Consider the following 17,158-nt stretch of genomic DNA (forward strand, 5'->3'; position numbering starts at 1 on the left):
CAGCAGTAGGAAGCCAAAGAAGATGAACGCAGCGAAAAAACACCGAGGAAGACATAGATTGCTCTTAAATGTACTATAAGGATAGAAAACCATGGCTGCAGGAAGGTAACTCTGATACCATGTTAAATATTAGCATTGATACACCATGTTGAATATGCTAGTATGGATGCGAAAGTGAAAGTATAAAGTATAGAATATAATAACACATAAGAGTTACGTGATTCAGTCTAATGACTTACATCCATGGAGGAAACCCTAGAATGCTATATCAATAATATATTAATGTGTAGTACAAATCCTATATTACAATGAATCATAACATGTGTATATATAGCAGAATAAACCCTAGACTAATAGACTTCTAGTACAAATATGAGACTTGGTTTGCACACAAAGTAGAATTAGGTTTGGGCCTATGCTAATGGGCTAATATATCTCTAACACCCCCTCTCAAACTCAAGATGGAAACTTGATGAAATCTTGAGATTTGATAAGGATGAGAAGATCTCTTGATTGAAGTTTGGCTCTATGACGGTAGTTTGAGGAAGGCAATGGTGATGTGACTTCTAACAGTGACTTGACTATACCGGAGAGTTTTGACGGCAGCAGTAGGAAGCCAAAGAAGATGAACGCAACGAAAAAACACCGAGGAAGACATAGATTGCTCTTAAATGTACCGTAAGGATAGAAAACCATGGCCGCAGGAAGGTGACTTTGATACCATGTTAAATATTAGCATTGATACACCATGCTAAATATGCTAGTATGGATGTGGAAGCGAAAGCATAAAGTATAGAATACAGTAACACACGAGAGTTACGTGGTTCAGCCTAACGACTCTCGCGACCTACTCCTACTCTGTCTAGGTAGGGACCCCCCAAGTGAAGCAGCAATAGTCGAAACTCGTAAGAGGACTTGCAAATCCAGGTGCCTTTCCTGCGACTTGGAAAAAGTATATTCGAATAAACTCCTAAATCCTAATTACGTTGTATACTCGTATTATCGGCTGCCAAATTCCAAGGAGAAAAAAAATCTGTCATGCATGCATGTATGATGACAATTTTTTTTTTGAGGAACACGTATGATGACAAATAGATTTTCATTTTTAAAAAATAATATTTCTAATGAGGAGGATGTAAATGTGTGATGTTTTCAATTTACATTTAATGTTTACTCTAAAGACATTAGTTTTAGATATATTTTTAAAAACTTTTTAAGGACAAAAACAAAAAATTTGACAATTTTTTATATTTGTCATTAAAGTGATGTCAAAACTTTCATAAATTAGTTATTATTAACAAGTACATACCTTAATTACAGAAGTTAACATCACTCATACTTAAATTACTCTTACGTATAATGAGCCACTTTGAGGCTGCAATCCTCATCTACACATCTCCAAGGTCAACGAAAGCCTATATGATTTTTTGTTCTTTACGTCTGTCATATGAAAACGAAGAACAGTTCAGACTATATAATTAGTGCACTCAAACCAAATAACAACTAAATACATATAAGCCTAAGAGAAGCTGTTGTAAATAAGTGTCTTTTACAGTTCAGGCTTATCTTTCATCTAAATTGATTAAAAAAATCAATTATTGATGCATATAAAAGTCAATATAGCAGAAGCGGCTGTTATAAATCAATTACATGAAAGCATGATAGGTTGATCTTTCATCTTGATAAAAAATAAATAAATAAATAAATCAATTATTGATACATATAATAGTAAAAAATGGAGAAGGAAGTTGGAAATGCTAATACTGATTTTTTAATTTTTTTTAAACACACAAACATACAACAACACGCCAACTCCAAAACTGCTAGTGGCAGTTAGAATCGCGGAGCTGTTGATATACTCACGCACACCAAAAAAACTAGGCGATGTGGGACAAAGCCTACACACAAGTTTTTTTTTTTGGTAACACACAAACATACAACAACATGCCAACTCCTAAAATTGCTAGCGGCAGTTAGAGTTGAATTGTTTATTCAATGACTATTCTTCAAAATACTATCAGGTTTTTCTTGGTGAATATTGAATATCATAGGAATACATATTAAGACTTTTTTAATTTATTTTTGAAGAAAGATGTATTTAGTAGGTCTATTAAATAAAATTTATTTTATCATCTTAAAAAAAGAAGCCCATAGTTTACATAAATAAATATCAAGAAAAGTAGTATAACAATCTTAAATCTATGGGTGTGAACAAATAAATTTTCAATAAATGTGTGTGTGTATACAGTCCTCATGGTAGACCAAATTATTTGTCCACCATTCCAATAAAAAACTCCCAATTATTTAAAATTACTGAGTCAGTATTCAGTTTTTATTTAAAACTCCACAATTTTAACCAAATAAGAGTCTTTTACTGGAATGGTAGACCACATCACTTATCCACCATGAGAACATTATAATTTCTCATTTTTTACACTGTAGATTCATAAGAGATATAATTGCTAAAAAATTATTATTAAACGCTATTGGTTTCCACCTCATTCATAATTAATACTAGCGTTTTCCCACACAGACCCAAAAAATTGAACCCACTCAGCTCAGACTCTCAAATTCGTGTAAATCTCTCTCTCTCTCTCTCTCTCTCTCTCTCTCTCTCTCTCTCCAAACTTTCTTTTCCTCTCTCACCTCTCTCACTGAGCCGGATCTCACATTGTCTACCTCACCCTCTTAAACCCACACCCTAGACGGTGGTGCCTAAGAGAGGAGGAAACGCTGCAATAGATCTAGTGATGGGTTTAGTAGTTTTGGATCTAGTGTAGCTGTTTGTGTGGTGGCAGATCGGCTTGGGGTGATTCTAGACGGTGGTCTAGGGTGGGTGTGGTTGTTTGTGTGGTAGCGGATCGACTTGGGTTCGAATTTCTTGGAATGCGCAGAACTATTCTAGATGGTAGCCTATCATGAATGTTGATTTCTGGCTATGCAAATTTGTGTTGCAAATCGTGTTTTGTATATGTCAATGTGTATGTAACCAAGTGGGTTTAGATAAATTTTTTGATTTGGATTTGATCGGAGTTGGGTTTAGATGGAATGGACTTTGATGGTGCTATCCAAATTTTTATTCTTTCATTTTCTTGGCAACCAAACAAAGGCTGAAAAAGAACTGAGAAATTTTTGTTTTTTATCTTCTTTTTTTTTTTTTTTCAACATGTAAATTTGAGAAATGATTTTGCTTGGGTTTGAGGATGGGGGCTTTGGAATTTATGTTTTTTTTTTAATGGTGTTTTTATGCTAAATTTTCTGGGTTTATGAATTTGATTTGCTAGAGGTTTCATTATTGATTGAAAGATGAGAAAATTTGGGTTTGAGTTTTGATTTTGTATATGTTTTGTGGTTTGAGAAAATCTGAAAAGATCTGCTACTGGGTTTGTGTTTGTGTTCTTGCTGGAGATTGATTTGTGTTTGGTTGACAAGAAAGGGTAAGAAAATGCAAGAAAATCCTAGGCATGTGTTCTTATGTTTAAAATTTGGGTTTGTGTTCTTTGGTGTTCTTGTTGAAGATAAACATAGATCCAAATTGATGTATTTTTTGGATTTCAATTTTGTTTTTTCTTATTTTAAATTTGTTAAATTAAAAAAAAATTAATTAGTTGTTAATGTGGCATTTTTAATATTATTTTGATGGTCATGTAGGCATTCTAAGTGCCAACAATGCACTCCATTAGCCACGTAGAACATTTTCGTTAGGGAACTAACAGAAGGAACTGAAATGGATGACATTTTTCAAAATATAGACTAAAAGTGATAAAATAAAAATGTAGGAATCAAAATAGAAATAGGGTCAAAATATAAGAACTAAAAGTGTATTTACACCTAGATAGTATCTACAAGTAACCAAGAAAACAACTTGTTGGCTTGCATCGAAATGGCTCAAGAACATTACTTATTCTACATGATCTCTCCACAATGAATGAATATTACATATTCTACATGATCTCTCCACAATGAATGAACTTGTTTACGTAAATCCAAAACTCCAGTAAGTCACTGAACCCATTGATGGAGGGTGACAATCTTTGTGGTTTTAATTGGATCAATATAGGCTCATAAATAAGGCTTTTCAAGATTGAATTGACATAAAAGGTTTTTTTTTTTTGGCTCTCAAGGGAAGGCAATCTAGATTTACTTTGCACAACAACCTTCATAGATATAAAATCAAACCTTAATGGTTTGCATAGGTTAAAAATCATAACTTTGAGTAGAAATAGGGTTTAGGTTTTCATAAACAAGCTCGAGCAAAGATAGAGTGAGCTTATGCAAAAATTTTATTTGACTTTAATAATCACTTGAGTCAAATTTGATTTCGCTCAACCAGAACTTCAATTTTCCAACATCTTCAAAAAACTCTTAAATAGATTCATGCTTTATTTCATAGCTTGTAATTATAATCTCTTTTAACTCTTGATTTGACACAAAGAATTTTTTTCTCTTTTTTATTTTTATTTTTTTCCCTTCTTTCTTTCTTTATGAGAGAAAGGTATTTCAACATAGAAGAATAGAACTTACCAGTTACCAATACTAAATTTCTAATATACCTTATCAAGGATAACAAAATGACTCCACATTACCTCATTTCGACTTACCTACTCTAGACCGGCGTGAGATTTTCCCACCTAAAAAAAAAAAAAAAAAAAAAAGATGGGATAAAAAGAAAATACCCCTGATCCCACTCCCACCTGTCCTTATCCCTGTGAACCAACAAGAAGCAAGCTTTCACATTAAGAAAAAACAAAATAAAATAATGGGACACCTTGGCCTTAACGGTTGGATTCTATTGGCGTCCGTACAAGTTTGGATTCTTTAATCTTTTTAAGAAAACTAGTGAGTTCTTCGCTTGCAAAGTTTGCTTATAAATATGCTACCATCATTGACTTCCATACAGACCATACCTCTCTCTCTCTCTCTCTCGCATCCGTGATTTCTGCAGTTATTAAAAACATGGCTGATGATGTAGTACTACAAGAAGCCATTACTGACGAAACCAATGAGGAATTTTCTCAAGGGCTCAAGGAAAAGAAACTTTCATGGCAACAGTTGCGAAGACATGACTCTTTGGAGATCGAGTCCCGCAGCCTTCATGGTCCTCATCATGGCCATCACTCCAAGGTTTGCCACCGGCATCTCTTTCCAAAAAATCTCCATATTATAATTCACATCAAATTATTTTTCCATGTTTACTAATTTAAGTCAAAAATAGCAATTTTGCTTTGCATGTCAATTAGGAAGACACATATTTTGGATTATTTGACATATAAATTTAAATATTTTGGCATAAAATATATACTATTTTTATTTTTTTACTTTCAGGATATGGGATGGTCAGTAATCTTGCGTTTAGCATTTCAAAGTATTGGAGTGGTGTACGGGGATGTTGGTACTTCACCACTATACGTGTATTCCAGCACCTTCCCCAATGGTATCTCGCACAATGATGATATCCTAGGAGTACTTTCTTTGATCTTCTATACCATCACCTTAATTACTCTCATCAAGTACGTGTTGATTGTTTTAAAGGCCAATGATAATGGCGAAGGTAAGATATCCAACTATGAAAAACTTCTCTTCATGTTACAATCATAATTTGGGTGGTCTTATAATTAAAGACCAAGCAAGAAAAAGGTAAATCATTGTACTAAAATTTTGTATTTCTCGTAATATATTTATATTGTTACCACAAAATTTCATCTGTCAAAATTTCTTTCACAAAATGTTTAGGCTTGAGCCTTAAAGAGTGTTTGGCAAAAACTCTAATTTTAAAATCATTTTTTAAAAAAGATAAAAAAAAAAAAAAAAAAAATCAAGTTGACTCTTAAATTTTTAATCAATTGAATGACTAATGGATCAAAATTGCGTAACACGCATGATTTATTCATTGAAGAATCAAGACTATCCATTTAAAGATAGAGCTTATAGTAATCTGGCAGAATAATAATTTCCACTTTGTAACTCAATGAAAATAAATTTCAGGAGGGACATTTGCCTTATACTCTCTCTTATGCCGGTATGCCAAGGTGGGTTTCATCCAGAATCAACAGGCTGAGGACCGTGAAGTGTCAAACTACGAGCTTGAATTGCCGGAAAGTACTGCACGGATGGCATCGTGGCTCAAGTCTAAGCTAGAGAACAGCAAATTTGCGAAGCAAATCTTATTGTTCGCAACAATGCTTGGAACTTCCATGTTGATTGGGGACGGTGTTCTTACTCCTTGTATCTCAGGTTACTTTCCAATTTTTTCATTTCCACAACAGTACTTATGATTATGCAATATTGTGTTTTCATTTATACAATAAGTATATATTTAACATTCCTTTTACATGTTATACTCTCAGAAGGATAAACCCTAAATAATTATAAGATATTCATAAATTAAATAAATTAAAAAAAGAAAGAAAGAGAAGAGACTATATGAGATGCATGTTACATACATCTGTTATTATATGAGATACATTCTCTTGATGAACTTATAGGTATTTTATCAACTATTACTATAATTCATGTTGACTAGAACATTGAAAGCACTTTTACCATGTATTGAAAAGGGTTTTTTTTTTTTTTTTTTTTTTTTTTTTTTTAAAATTTTTTCAGTAGACTCAGAAATTGGGATATTTCCTCCTGATAAAAGTCATAGGATATGCTATAATTGTTAGTGGGACATGGATTTGTTTTCAAGTATAAATATTCATCTTTTATTTTTATATTGTACAATTAATACAAAGTTATAAAATCATAATTTTAGAATCGTTTCAAGGAAAAAAAAAAAAAAAACCCAAAGCAGTAAGCAAATACCGTGAATTATATATATATATACCTCCGTTACAGGGAAGGGTCTACCTTGTTTTGTAAGTTCTTGTAAGTTGAGCTGGATGTGATCAAAATATATATATAAACTTGCAAATTTGCTCTTCTAGCAAGGCATGGGTTAATAAAGTGTTCCATTCTCTTATATAGTCCCATAAAAAGTTGGGCAAAACCTGACTTCTCTTGAAATGAAATCCTTACTCCTATCTAAGAAGAATAAAAATATGAAGTAATCATATAATGGTAAATTTATATATACAAAAAAACACCTCAATTATTTTCATTTCATTCAATTACTTTTTAAGTCATCATTTTTATTCTATATATTAATTCTTTAAATTAATAACTCTCAAACGCAGTATTATAGCCTTTTGCAACTTACATGTACTTGACTTTTTTATTTTTTCTTTTTCTCTTTTCTTTTTCTCTATTTATTTGGCTTTTAAATGCAAATTACAATCTTTCTCTTTTGCAATGTTTGTGATGGCAGTTTTATCGGCTGTGGGAGGAATCCAGATAGAATCAACTAAAGTAACACAAGGTACCCCCATTTGGCTATGCGGCACATCATAATTTCTTTATATTAGCAAAAAGAAAATCAATTTATTATAAACTAGATTCATTTCAATTTTTTCTGTCCACTATTTTGTCTTAGTATGTGTTAAAATATTGTCTACTTTAAGAAATAGATAGTAGAAACAACTTTAATAACTTTTTAAGCATAAATTTCATTTTATTTGAAATAAAAATATTCCTTTTCCATGTACCATATATATTCAATTTTATATTGAACTAAAAAAAAAAAAGCTATAGAAGCAAACAAAAATAAGACAAACAAAAACAAGACAAAATTAAATTTATTTTATCAATGGTATTCCCAAAAATTTGTTCAGGTTCCATTTAGGCACACCATATAATTTTTGCAAATGCAAGCAGTGCACAATACTGCAAGGTTTTCTTAAAATAAAATAAATAAAATAAAATAAAATTTATAAGCAATATAAAGTGCCCTTATCTATACTTTACTACTCAATAAATTATATTATATTGACATTAATAGATTATGATTTAGTGATTTTAATTTTTCTTTTCCAAAAAAAAAAAAAAAAAACCCTCCCAATTTAACATGGCCTTTCTTCTTCTTCTTCTTCTTCTCAGATTTTTTTTTTTTTTTTTAATGGCTTTATGTATACCGTCCTCCTTAATATAGTAATACATTATATTTTTATAAAGAGCATATAATTTGGTGTGGTTTCAAATTTTTTTTTTTCTAAAAAACCAAATCAAAAAATAAATAAAAAATGATAGAAGTTATAGTTATAATAAGCCAAATAAAATAATTATTTAAAAAAAAAAAGCAAAATAAAGCTTTAAATTTAAATGATTCATTATTGCAAACATATACAGTGGATAGGGAGCTAAGAACAATTATAATAATTTGAAGAAATAGACTTAGTTTTCTTTTTCTTAGAAAAAAAGTCTTTGAGTCAATGGAGCGTATGAGATTCTATATATATTTGATTGTTTGAGGATAAAATTGCCAAAGTAAAAAAAAAAAAAAAAAAGGTTCGTAGAGTGATTGTTATTTAAAATCAAACTATCCATAGCCAAGAATGTAGTGGTGAAGAAGTTAGTTATAATAAGCAAATTTAAATTTTATTAAAAAACTTTAATTAAACTATTTATAATCACTAATATATTTTTCTGATTAGAGCAGTAAGTTCCAAGTACATGGAAGGCAAGAGAATAGATTAATATTACTAATTTCTAATTGATCAATCTCATGCAGTTTTAAATTAAAAAAAAAATTATTTGTTGAACATTCAATTCAGATTGCCAAAAGTCTTATAACTCAATTGATATTTTTTGTTTTTTAATTTTTTCGATAGAGGCATGTCTAGAATTCAAATCTCTCTTCCTTACTTTTATATATATATATATATATATATATATATATATATATATAATCAATTCAGCAACGTGAGGAGATTGAATTTTACGTCAAATGCCAATATATACTAAGGCTAATGATAATTAATCAAGCAACTCTGCCCCATTCAAATATGAATATTTTGATTGATATTTATATGAAAAGACATTTTATTAATAACAAGTTATTTTGCCTTATATACAGATATTGTTGTTTGGATATCAGTGGTTATATTGATTTTGCTATTCGCGATTCAAAGATTTGGAACAGATAAAGTAGGTTATACCTTTGCTCCGATAATTTGCATTTGGTTTGCGTTTATTGGGTGCACTGGCATCTACAACTTCATCAAATATGATCCTGCTGTTGCTAAGGCAATAAATCCAAAGTATATCATAAATTATTTTCAGAGGAACAAAAAAGATGCTTGGATTTCCCTTGGCGGTGTTGTCCTTGCCATAACAGGTTGCAATTTCTTTCCTTTGTAAATTGTAATATATGTACCTTCAATTAGCTGAAAAGTTGTTAATGTAGTGTTACTTGTATAATGCAGGAACTGAGGCTTTATTTGCTGATCTTGGTCACTTCTCAGTTCAATCCATTCAAATAAGCATGTGCTGTGTAACCTATCCAGCTCTTATTTTGGCATACACTGGTCAAGCATCCTTCCTTCGCAAGCACAATGATCTTGTTGCTACTACCTTTTACAAATCCATTCCAGGTAATTGCTACATGTCAATGGCCAAATTGACATTGTTTCTTCTCTCTTTTTTTCTCTATACATTTATTGGCCTTTGATATGTATAGTTAACTAGTTCTGAGTGTGATTTATATATGATGCGCAGGACCATTATATTGGCCAACGTTTGTGGTGGCTGTGTTAGCATCAATTATAGCAAGCCAAGCCATAATATCTGGGACTTTCTCTATAATCCAACAATCCCTCACACTAGGGTGTTTCCCTCGAGTGAAAGTAATCCACACATCAACTAAGTATGAAGGACAAGTTTATGTACCTGAAGCTAATTATCTTCTTATGGTGGCTTGCGTAGCAGTCACTTTGGGTTTTAGGACAACTACTAACATTGGCAATGCCTATGGTAATCCATAACCTACATATATAATTTTCCCGTCTTTAGTTCTTTTTTTTTTTTTTGGTTGAAAATCTTATTTGATATTTATTAAAAGTCAGCAAAAATACAATTATACTTAGAAAAAATATAGGCTTTCAAAAGTTGTACATAAGATATAAAGAGTCTCATATAATCCAAACACTGCAATATATATATATATATATATATAAAGAGTGTCATATATATGAGTTGCAGCTAACGTTGCAATTAAGAGTGTGCAGCGAACCCGCCGAAATCGACCCAACCCGTCGGGTTAGGTCAATTTTTAAGGGTTGGTAGGTTGGATTGGGTCATGAATTGTTTTTTTAATAGTGGGTCGGGTTGGATGCAGGTCATGAGATTTACAAATCCACCTAACCCGACCCGACCCACCTCTAAAAATATATATTATATAATTTTGTTATTTACATTTTTTGCCCCTCTTCATAAATAAAACCCAAATCCTAACTTCTTCTCATATAGTTTATGTTTGTTTGATATTATGCTCATGATTATTTGGTTATAAATTTGCTCTTATTTGTGGTGGTATTGTTATAATGCTCAATTTAATAATAATAATAATAATTTAAAAAAAAAAAAAAAAAAAAAAAAAAAAACTCAACCTATGGGTCTAACCCAACTTGGGTTGGGTTGGGTTGGGTTGGACCCCTGTGATGGGTTGGATTAGGTTGAATTATTTCTAACCCACCATAGTGGATTGGGTTGAAAAAGCTGCTCAACCCAACTCGACCAAACCCATGCACACCCTTAACTACAATATATAGATTTAAAGAGTCTCATATATATGAGTTGTAACTAAAGAGTTGTTAATTTACTTTGTGCAGGGATAGCAGTGGTTTTTGTAATGACCCTCACATCTTGCTTCATAGTTCTTGTCATGATCATGATATGGAAAACCCACATACTTCTCATAGTTCCTTACGTTCTTATCGTTGGCAGTGTAGAGCTTTTATATTTAAGTTCAGTCCTCTACAAATTTGACCAAGGAGGATATCTTCCCATAACATTTGTAGCAGTCCTAATGACTGTAATGTATACTTGGAACAATGTTTTCAGGAGAAACTACGATTATGAGCTTAAGCATATAATTTCTCCAGAGAAGTTAAAGGAAATAGTTGCTAACCCAAGCCTTTGTCGAATTCCTGGGCTTGCCCTGTTCTACTCAGATCTTGTTCAAGGCATCCCACCAATTTTCAAGCACTATGTGGAGAATGTGCCTGCATTGCAATCTGTCCTTGTTTTCATCTCTGTCAAGTCACTTCCCATAAGCAAGGTTCCAGTGAAAGAGCGTTTCCTTTTTCGTCAAGTAGAGCCTAAAGAGCTTTATGTGTTTCGCTGCGTTGTTAGATATGGATACATGGATGTGCAAAATGAGCAAGAGCCCTTTGAGAAGGTTTTGATAGAAAACTTGAAGGAATTTATTAAAGAGAATTTATGGGTGTCCAAAAAAGGGCTGAACAATAATGTTGAGAACATTGAAGATACACTGGATGGGAGGCATCTTCAAGAAGATATGCACTCAGAGTCATTTGAAAGAGAAATTGAGACAGTGGACAAGGCATGGCATGCAGGTATTGTTCACTTCATTGGTGAGACTGAAGTGGTTGCTGGAAAAGGAGCTGGTATTGGAAAGAGAATTGTGATAGATTATGCTTACACTTTCTTGAACAGAAATTTGAGGGAGAGTGATGAAGTGCTTGACATTCCTCACAAGCGTATGTTGAAAGTGGGCATGACTTATGAACTTTAATGGATTAGGATGTGAAGAATAGAACCGTTTGATAAATAACAGAAGCAGTATGCAATAAACTTTTTTTTTTTTTCTTCTTTTCTTTTCTATCTGTGAGAATTGAGAAGGCAGCCAGTTATATATATATCTAGTGTGCAAGCAAAAAATAAAAAAGATTCACTATGATGTTTTGAACTTCTTTTCTTCTTAATGAAAGTTACGTTATTCACATTTTAAAAAGAAGAAGAAGAAAAAAAGAAAAAAGAAAAAAAAAGTGATTCTCCTAGAAATTAAGTGTGCGGATGGCTTCATTGCTGATGCATTTAAAAAATTTCTAGAAATAAATTTCTTTATTGTGTCCTTGTGTGGAACTTCTTTGTTTGTTGTTACACACCAATAGTTTTTTATTTTATTTCATTAATATACTTATTTGGCCAGTATTCCAATTAAAAGTGGGCGAAAACACTATTTTGATCCCTATATTTTGGAGTCATGGTCAATTTGGTTCCTATACTTTTGTAGCAGTCAATTTAGTCCTTATTATTTTCAACTTAGAGTTAATTTAGTCCCTACCGTTAACTAACTAACGGAAAATGCCTATGTGGCTAATAGTGTGTTTCATTGGCATACAAGTGGCAACATATAAATATATATATATATATATATATATAATCAAATATTTAACATTTAAAAGACCACATATGCATTTCAATAACAACAAAAAAAAAAAAGCCATGTCAAACCAAAAACTAAACTAGAAAAATTAATTTTAAAAAAATAAAGAAAACGTTTTTTTTTTTTTTTTAATCCTAGATTTCTTTAATTTTCTTGTGTATTCTTGCACTTTCTTAGCTACCAAACACAGCCAAACAATACACCAATCCGAAAATCCCAACCAAAATCTACCAGCAAAGAATCTTCTAGTTTCACTTCTTTCTTTTAACAAATCTCTTAGCTACACTGGTCTTTTCTGGTAAAATTTCAGCAGAGTTTCAACCTTTACTTTTTCATAGGATTCGCTCTCGTTTATTGAAGTGCTGCCCTCTAATTATGGGGCAGGAGCTGGTATAGGCCAATATGAAATTAAGCCAATCAGATTTGCGTTTAAGTAATTTTGATTGTTTATGATGAGTTTCTCATCCATTAGGACTTCATTTTCTGATCAACTAGCTGCTGCAGCTATGGTTTATGTCACCCAGAACAACACTCTCAAGTCCTACGTGCTCTGGAAATCTATGAGGAAATCTCTTTTGATCCTAGAACATATATGGAGCTTGTGGGACCTAAAATGGGCTTATTGTAGCTGCTAGAAAATCTCCATTTATGGGCTTCAAACCATGTCCATATTTTATTTTGGTTGGGATTTTCAAATTGGTGTATTGTTTGGCTGTGTTTTGTAGCTAAGAAAGTGCAAGAATACACAAGAAAATTAAAGAAATTGAGAATTAAAAAAAAAAAGTTTTCTTTATTTTTTTTAAATTAATTTTTCCAAATTAGTTTTTGGTCTGACATGGCTTTTTCTGTTGTTATTGAAATGCTTATGTTCAATACCCAAACATATTAGTTGGTTTTTTTTTTTTTTTTTTTTTGGGATAACCCGCAAACTTCGTTAATTAGAAAAAATAGAAGCACTTACAAGTAGGTTCCAGTTAGCTCAACTGGTATAGTGTTTGATGGTTGTATAAGAGATCTGAGATTCAATCCTCATATACACCAAAAACTGATTGGTATCTTAGTTTGAGGCCAAAATAGGAAATTAAGCCCAATTTCCTAACTATTTAGTTAGTAGGCACGGTTTTAAAACTATTTTTTTTTAATAACATCTTGAGTATAAGAGGGTCAATTTTAGGCTATAAATCGAATGTTAGAGGGTCGGTTTTTATGTTGTGATCAAGTCTGAGTTGGCAGTTTTGTCCACCTAGAAATCGAGTCTCTAAGACTCGATTTCCATGCTCTAAGATTGCACGTAGACGCCACATGGAAATCGAGCCTCAAAGGCTCAGTTTGCTAAAAGTGAAACCAAGTCTCAAACACTTGATTTTTTAATTGTGGTCAAAATGTACTCCATGTGGCTGATCATGTCTGGGTCCCTATAGATTTGGTTTTTTTTTTTTTTTTTTTTTTGTCTGGGTCTCTCAAGTCACACATCTGAGTTTTGTCTTCCCCTCCCTCACTCCCTCTCTCTCATACAATCCCAACACTCATTGTAGTATTCCCCTCTCTCACTCCCCCTCTCACTCTCATACAATCCCAGCACTCACATTGCACATCCTCATGTCAGGTAAGGGTCTTACTCTCTGGTTGGTTGTTCAGTGTATATAGTGTTAGTGGATTTTGCTAGTGTTAGTGTATATATAGTGTTAAGATATATTTGTATCATGACTTTTGTTGTTTGATTTTGATATTTGTCTTTAGTTTTTTTTTTTTTTGCTTGAGTATGAAATTATAATCATTGATATATTTGTAGTTAGGTTTTTATCATGGGTATGTATTATGAATTTCTTTTGTTGTTTGATTTGATATTTGTCTTTAATTTTTTTGCTTGAGTATGAAATAATGATTGATATATTTAAGATGTATTGTTGGTAGTATTGTTAGGTTTTTAATAATTGTATTGTTGTTTGGTTTGATATTTTTATTTATATTTTTGTTAAAGCTAATTTTGAAATTTTGTAATGGGTGAGTTTTGTCTTTAGATTTTTTTTGTAGTATGAAATGATAATGATTGTGTGTTTGTATGTGATGTGGGGTGAGTATATGCAAATGTGGGGTGACAAGTTGTAATTTTTGAACTTTGAGTAGATAAAAAAGGTTTTGCAATTAATGTTAAATGAAAGAGATAAAAATATGTCACTAACATATTATTACACTTGACTCTAATAGGTTCACAATCTCTGAAGAATATTAATATAAATGTTTACTACGGTGGACCCCTTGTCAATCCTAGAGATATTGACGGATTCCCATTTAGAGGGCCGGGTATCAAATGCTACTACATGATGATATGCCGTAAGTTGAAGACATTAAATGATTTGAAGAAGAAAATAATTGAAGAATTGAATTTGAACCCTACTTGTTATGACATACAGATTATTTATCGTTACCCACAAGAAGTCCTTCATGAACAGATAAATTACGGGTATATGGCAATCAAAGAAGACAAACGTGTAAAGATCATGTTTAATAGGATCCATAAAATGCCTCAAGTAAATGCTGTTGAGTTGTACGAAAGTTCGGAGCCGCTTGCAAAAGCTGATATTGAGAAGGTATAACAAACAACTACATCTTTACAATTTACAGCCCTAGATGATGGATGCACTACAATCGAAGGCTATACAATGGGAAGTTATACGCTCCCATCTCAAGATCATGTCGCTAATACTAGTGAAACACTCTAACCTCAAGAGACACATTTAGGGGAGGAAGACAAAGACGAAGATCATGCTGTGAATAATGGTGAAAATCTTGATGATATGGATGAGTACGAAAAGAGGATTGAGCGAGGTGACTTTGACAGGGATGTGGATGACCATGAACTCATTCCCAATTTTGAAGAGGAAAATATGAAGCACCATGATGAAGGTGATGCAGACAATGAAATTGGCATCCAGCATGATACAAATACAACCACTGCCTACTTACCTCCTGCCGAGTCATTCTACGCAAATACTTGGGAAAATATGGTTGATCCTTCACGTCTTCAAATACTATTTGTTTCTACTTGGGAAGATGGGATGCATTTTAGTAAAGGGTTGACTTTTGCAAATAAAGAGGCGGTGAAGCGTGCATTGATAATATACGTAGCAAAGGAGAATAGAAATTTTTTTATCCGGAGGTTGACTAAAACTAAATTGTGCGCCGCATGCATTGACAACAACTGCAAGTGGTACGTTGGGGCATTCATGAAGGCTAAACTTAATGGTCTGTGGATGGTCACGTCTTATATGGGTCCACACAGTTGTATACCCTTTAGCTTGTGAAGAAACGGTAAAATGATGGATTCTAATTTTGTTGCATCAGAAATTGTGGGAAAATTGCGACAAAATCACACTGCTCATATTGATGAGCTTTAGGAGATCATATGTACTAAGTATAATCATGAGCTTTCTTACTATAAGGTATTGGATGCAAAACAAAAGGCAATTATATTTAGGGATTGGGAGGAGTCTTACCAAAGGTTACGAAAGTTGTTGATGGCATACTTGGATCAGGATTCGGGTACCCAGTACAACTATTTCACCATACCTAGGGAACCTGGTACTAAGTTACTGCGCTATGTATTTTGGGCATTCACTCCATGCATTGCTGCATTCAAATATTACAGGCCAGTGATCAGTATTGATGGGACTCATTTGTATAGTAAATATCGAGAGGTGTTGATGATTGTAATGGCAATCGATGCTAACCAAAAGGTTTTGCCTCTCGCCTTTGCTGTTGTAGACAAGGAGTCAAGGCTTAGTTGGGGGTGGTTTTTAGAGTGTCTTAGGATTTTAATAGGGCATGTGATACCTGATGAGGGCATTTGCATTATTTCTGATCAACATAAAGGTATCAAATGCGCCATTGCAGAGTGGCCTAGAGGTGATGACAGAAACTTACGGGTATTTCACCGATATTGCCTTCGACATGTTGCTAGCAACTTCAATACACGCTTTGATGACCCAACTCTAAAGGCATTGGCCTTGAAAGCTGGATATGCGACTCATAAAGCTAAATTTGAGTCCATAATGCAAACCATTAAGGATGTCAAGATTAATGCATTGAGGAGTGCAGGCCCTCGAGATCCTCGTATTGCACGCTATATGCCATACACATATCTAATAAGTGAGGATCTGGACAAATGGATTCAGTCACATAATGGTGGAATACGTTACGAGGCAATGACAACCAATATCTCTGAGTGCTTTAATGGGGTACTTAAAGGTGCCCGCGGTTTGCCCATTGCTGCAATGGTTGAGTTCACTTGGTGGAAACTTGTTGCATATTTCCACGATCAACATAAAGAAATTACTTTTGATCTCTCTCAAGGTAAGGTGTGGAGTGATTATGCAATGGGGATCTATACCAAAAATGCGGAAAAAATTGCAAGACACACTCTGAGGAATTTTAATCATGAAACTGGTGTATATCAAGTGGTTACCCTATACAACGACCATAGAGGTGGAGGGGGAAACCACAGTCATGAAGTGCACGTATTTGCTAAAACATGTGGTTGTGGAAAGTGGCAAAACATTAAGATCCCTTGTTCACATGCAATTAAAGTTCTTCAAGGTCTGCACCTTGATCCGACCACCTATATTGACCCATGTTACAATTTGAACAACACCATTCACACATATGCACATCAATTTGTGATGCCAAAGTCAAAGTCATTGTGGAGGGACATTCGCGGACCACGGTGGGTGTCTAACCCATAGCTATTGCAGGCCAAAGGTCGTCCTGTGAAGTCAAGAATAAGGAATGAAATGGATGGGGTACGGCAAGAATAGGGAAGCCGGAGGGAAGATCCGGACTTGAGGGAGATTCAACCGAGGCAGCGATGCAGAGTGT

General features: G+C 33.1%; 1 protein-coding gene across 1 annotated transcript; it reads left to right on the plus strand.

The window, feature by feature from the left end:
- The first annotated feature begins 4,956 nt into the window (after positions 1-4,956).
- LOC115970011 (potassium transporter 5-like) lies at positions 4,957-11,629 on the plus strand. The gene is made up of 8 exons (XM_031089658.1): positions 4,957-5,124; positions 5,326-5,551; positions 5,986-6,234; positions 7,307-7,357; positions 8,951-9,211; positions 9,300-9,467; positions 9,592-9,846; positions 10,704-11,629. The coding sequence occupies exons 1-8, from the start codon at positions 4,957-4,959 to the stop codon at positions 11,627-11,629; spliced, it is 2,304 nt and encodes a 767-aa protein (XP_030945518.1).
- Positions 11,630-17,158: the final 5,529 nt, after the last annotated feature.

This window comes from Quercus lobata, chromosome 12 (assembly GCF_001633185.2).
Source record: "Quercus lobata isolate SW786 chromosome 12, ValleyOak3.0 Primary Assembly, whole genome shotgun sequence".
Classification (NCBI taxonomy): domain Eukaryota; kingdom Viridiplantae; phylum Streptophyta; class Magnoliopsida; order Fagales; family Fagaceae; genus Quercus; species Quercus lobata.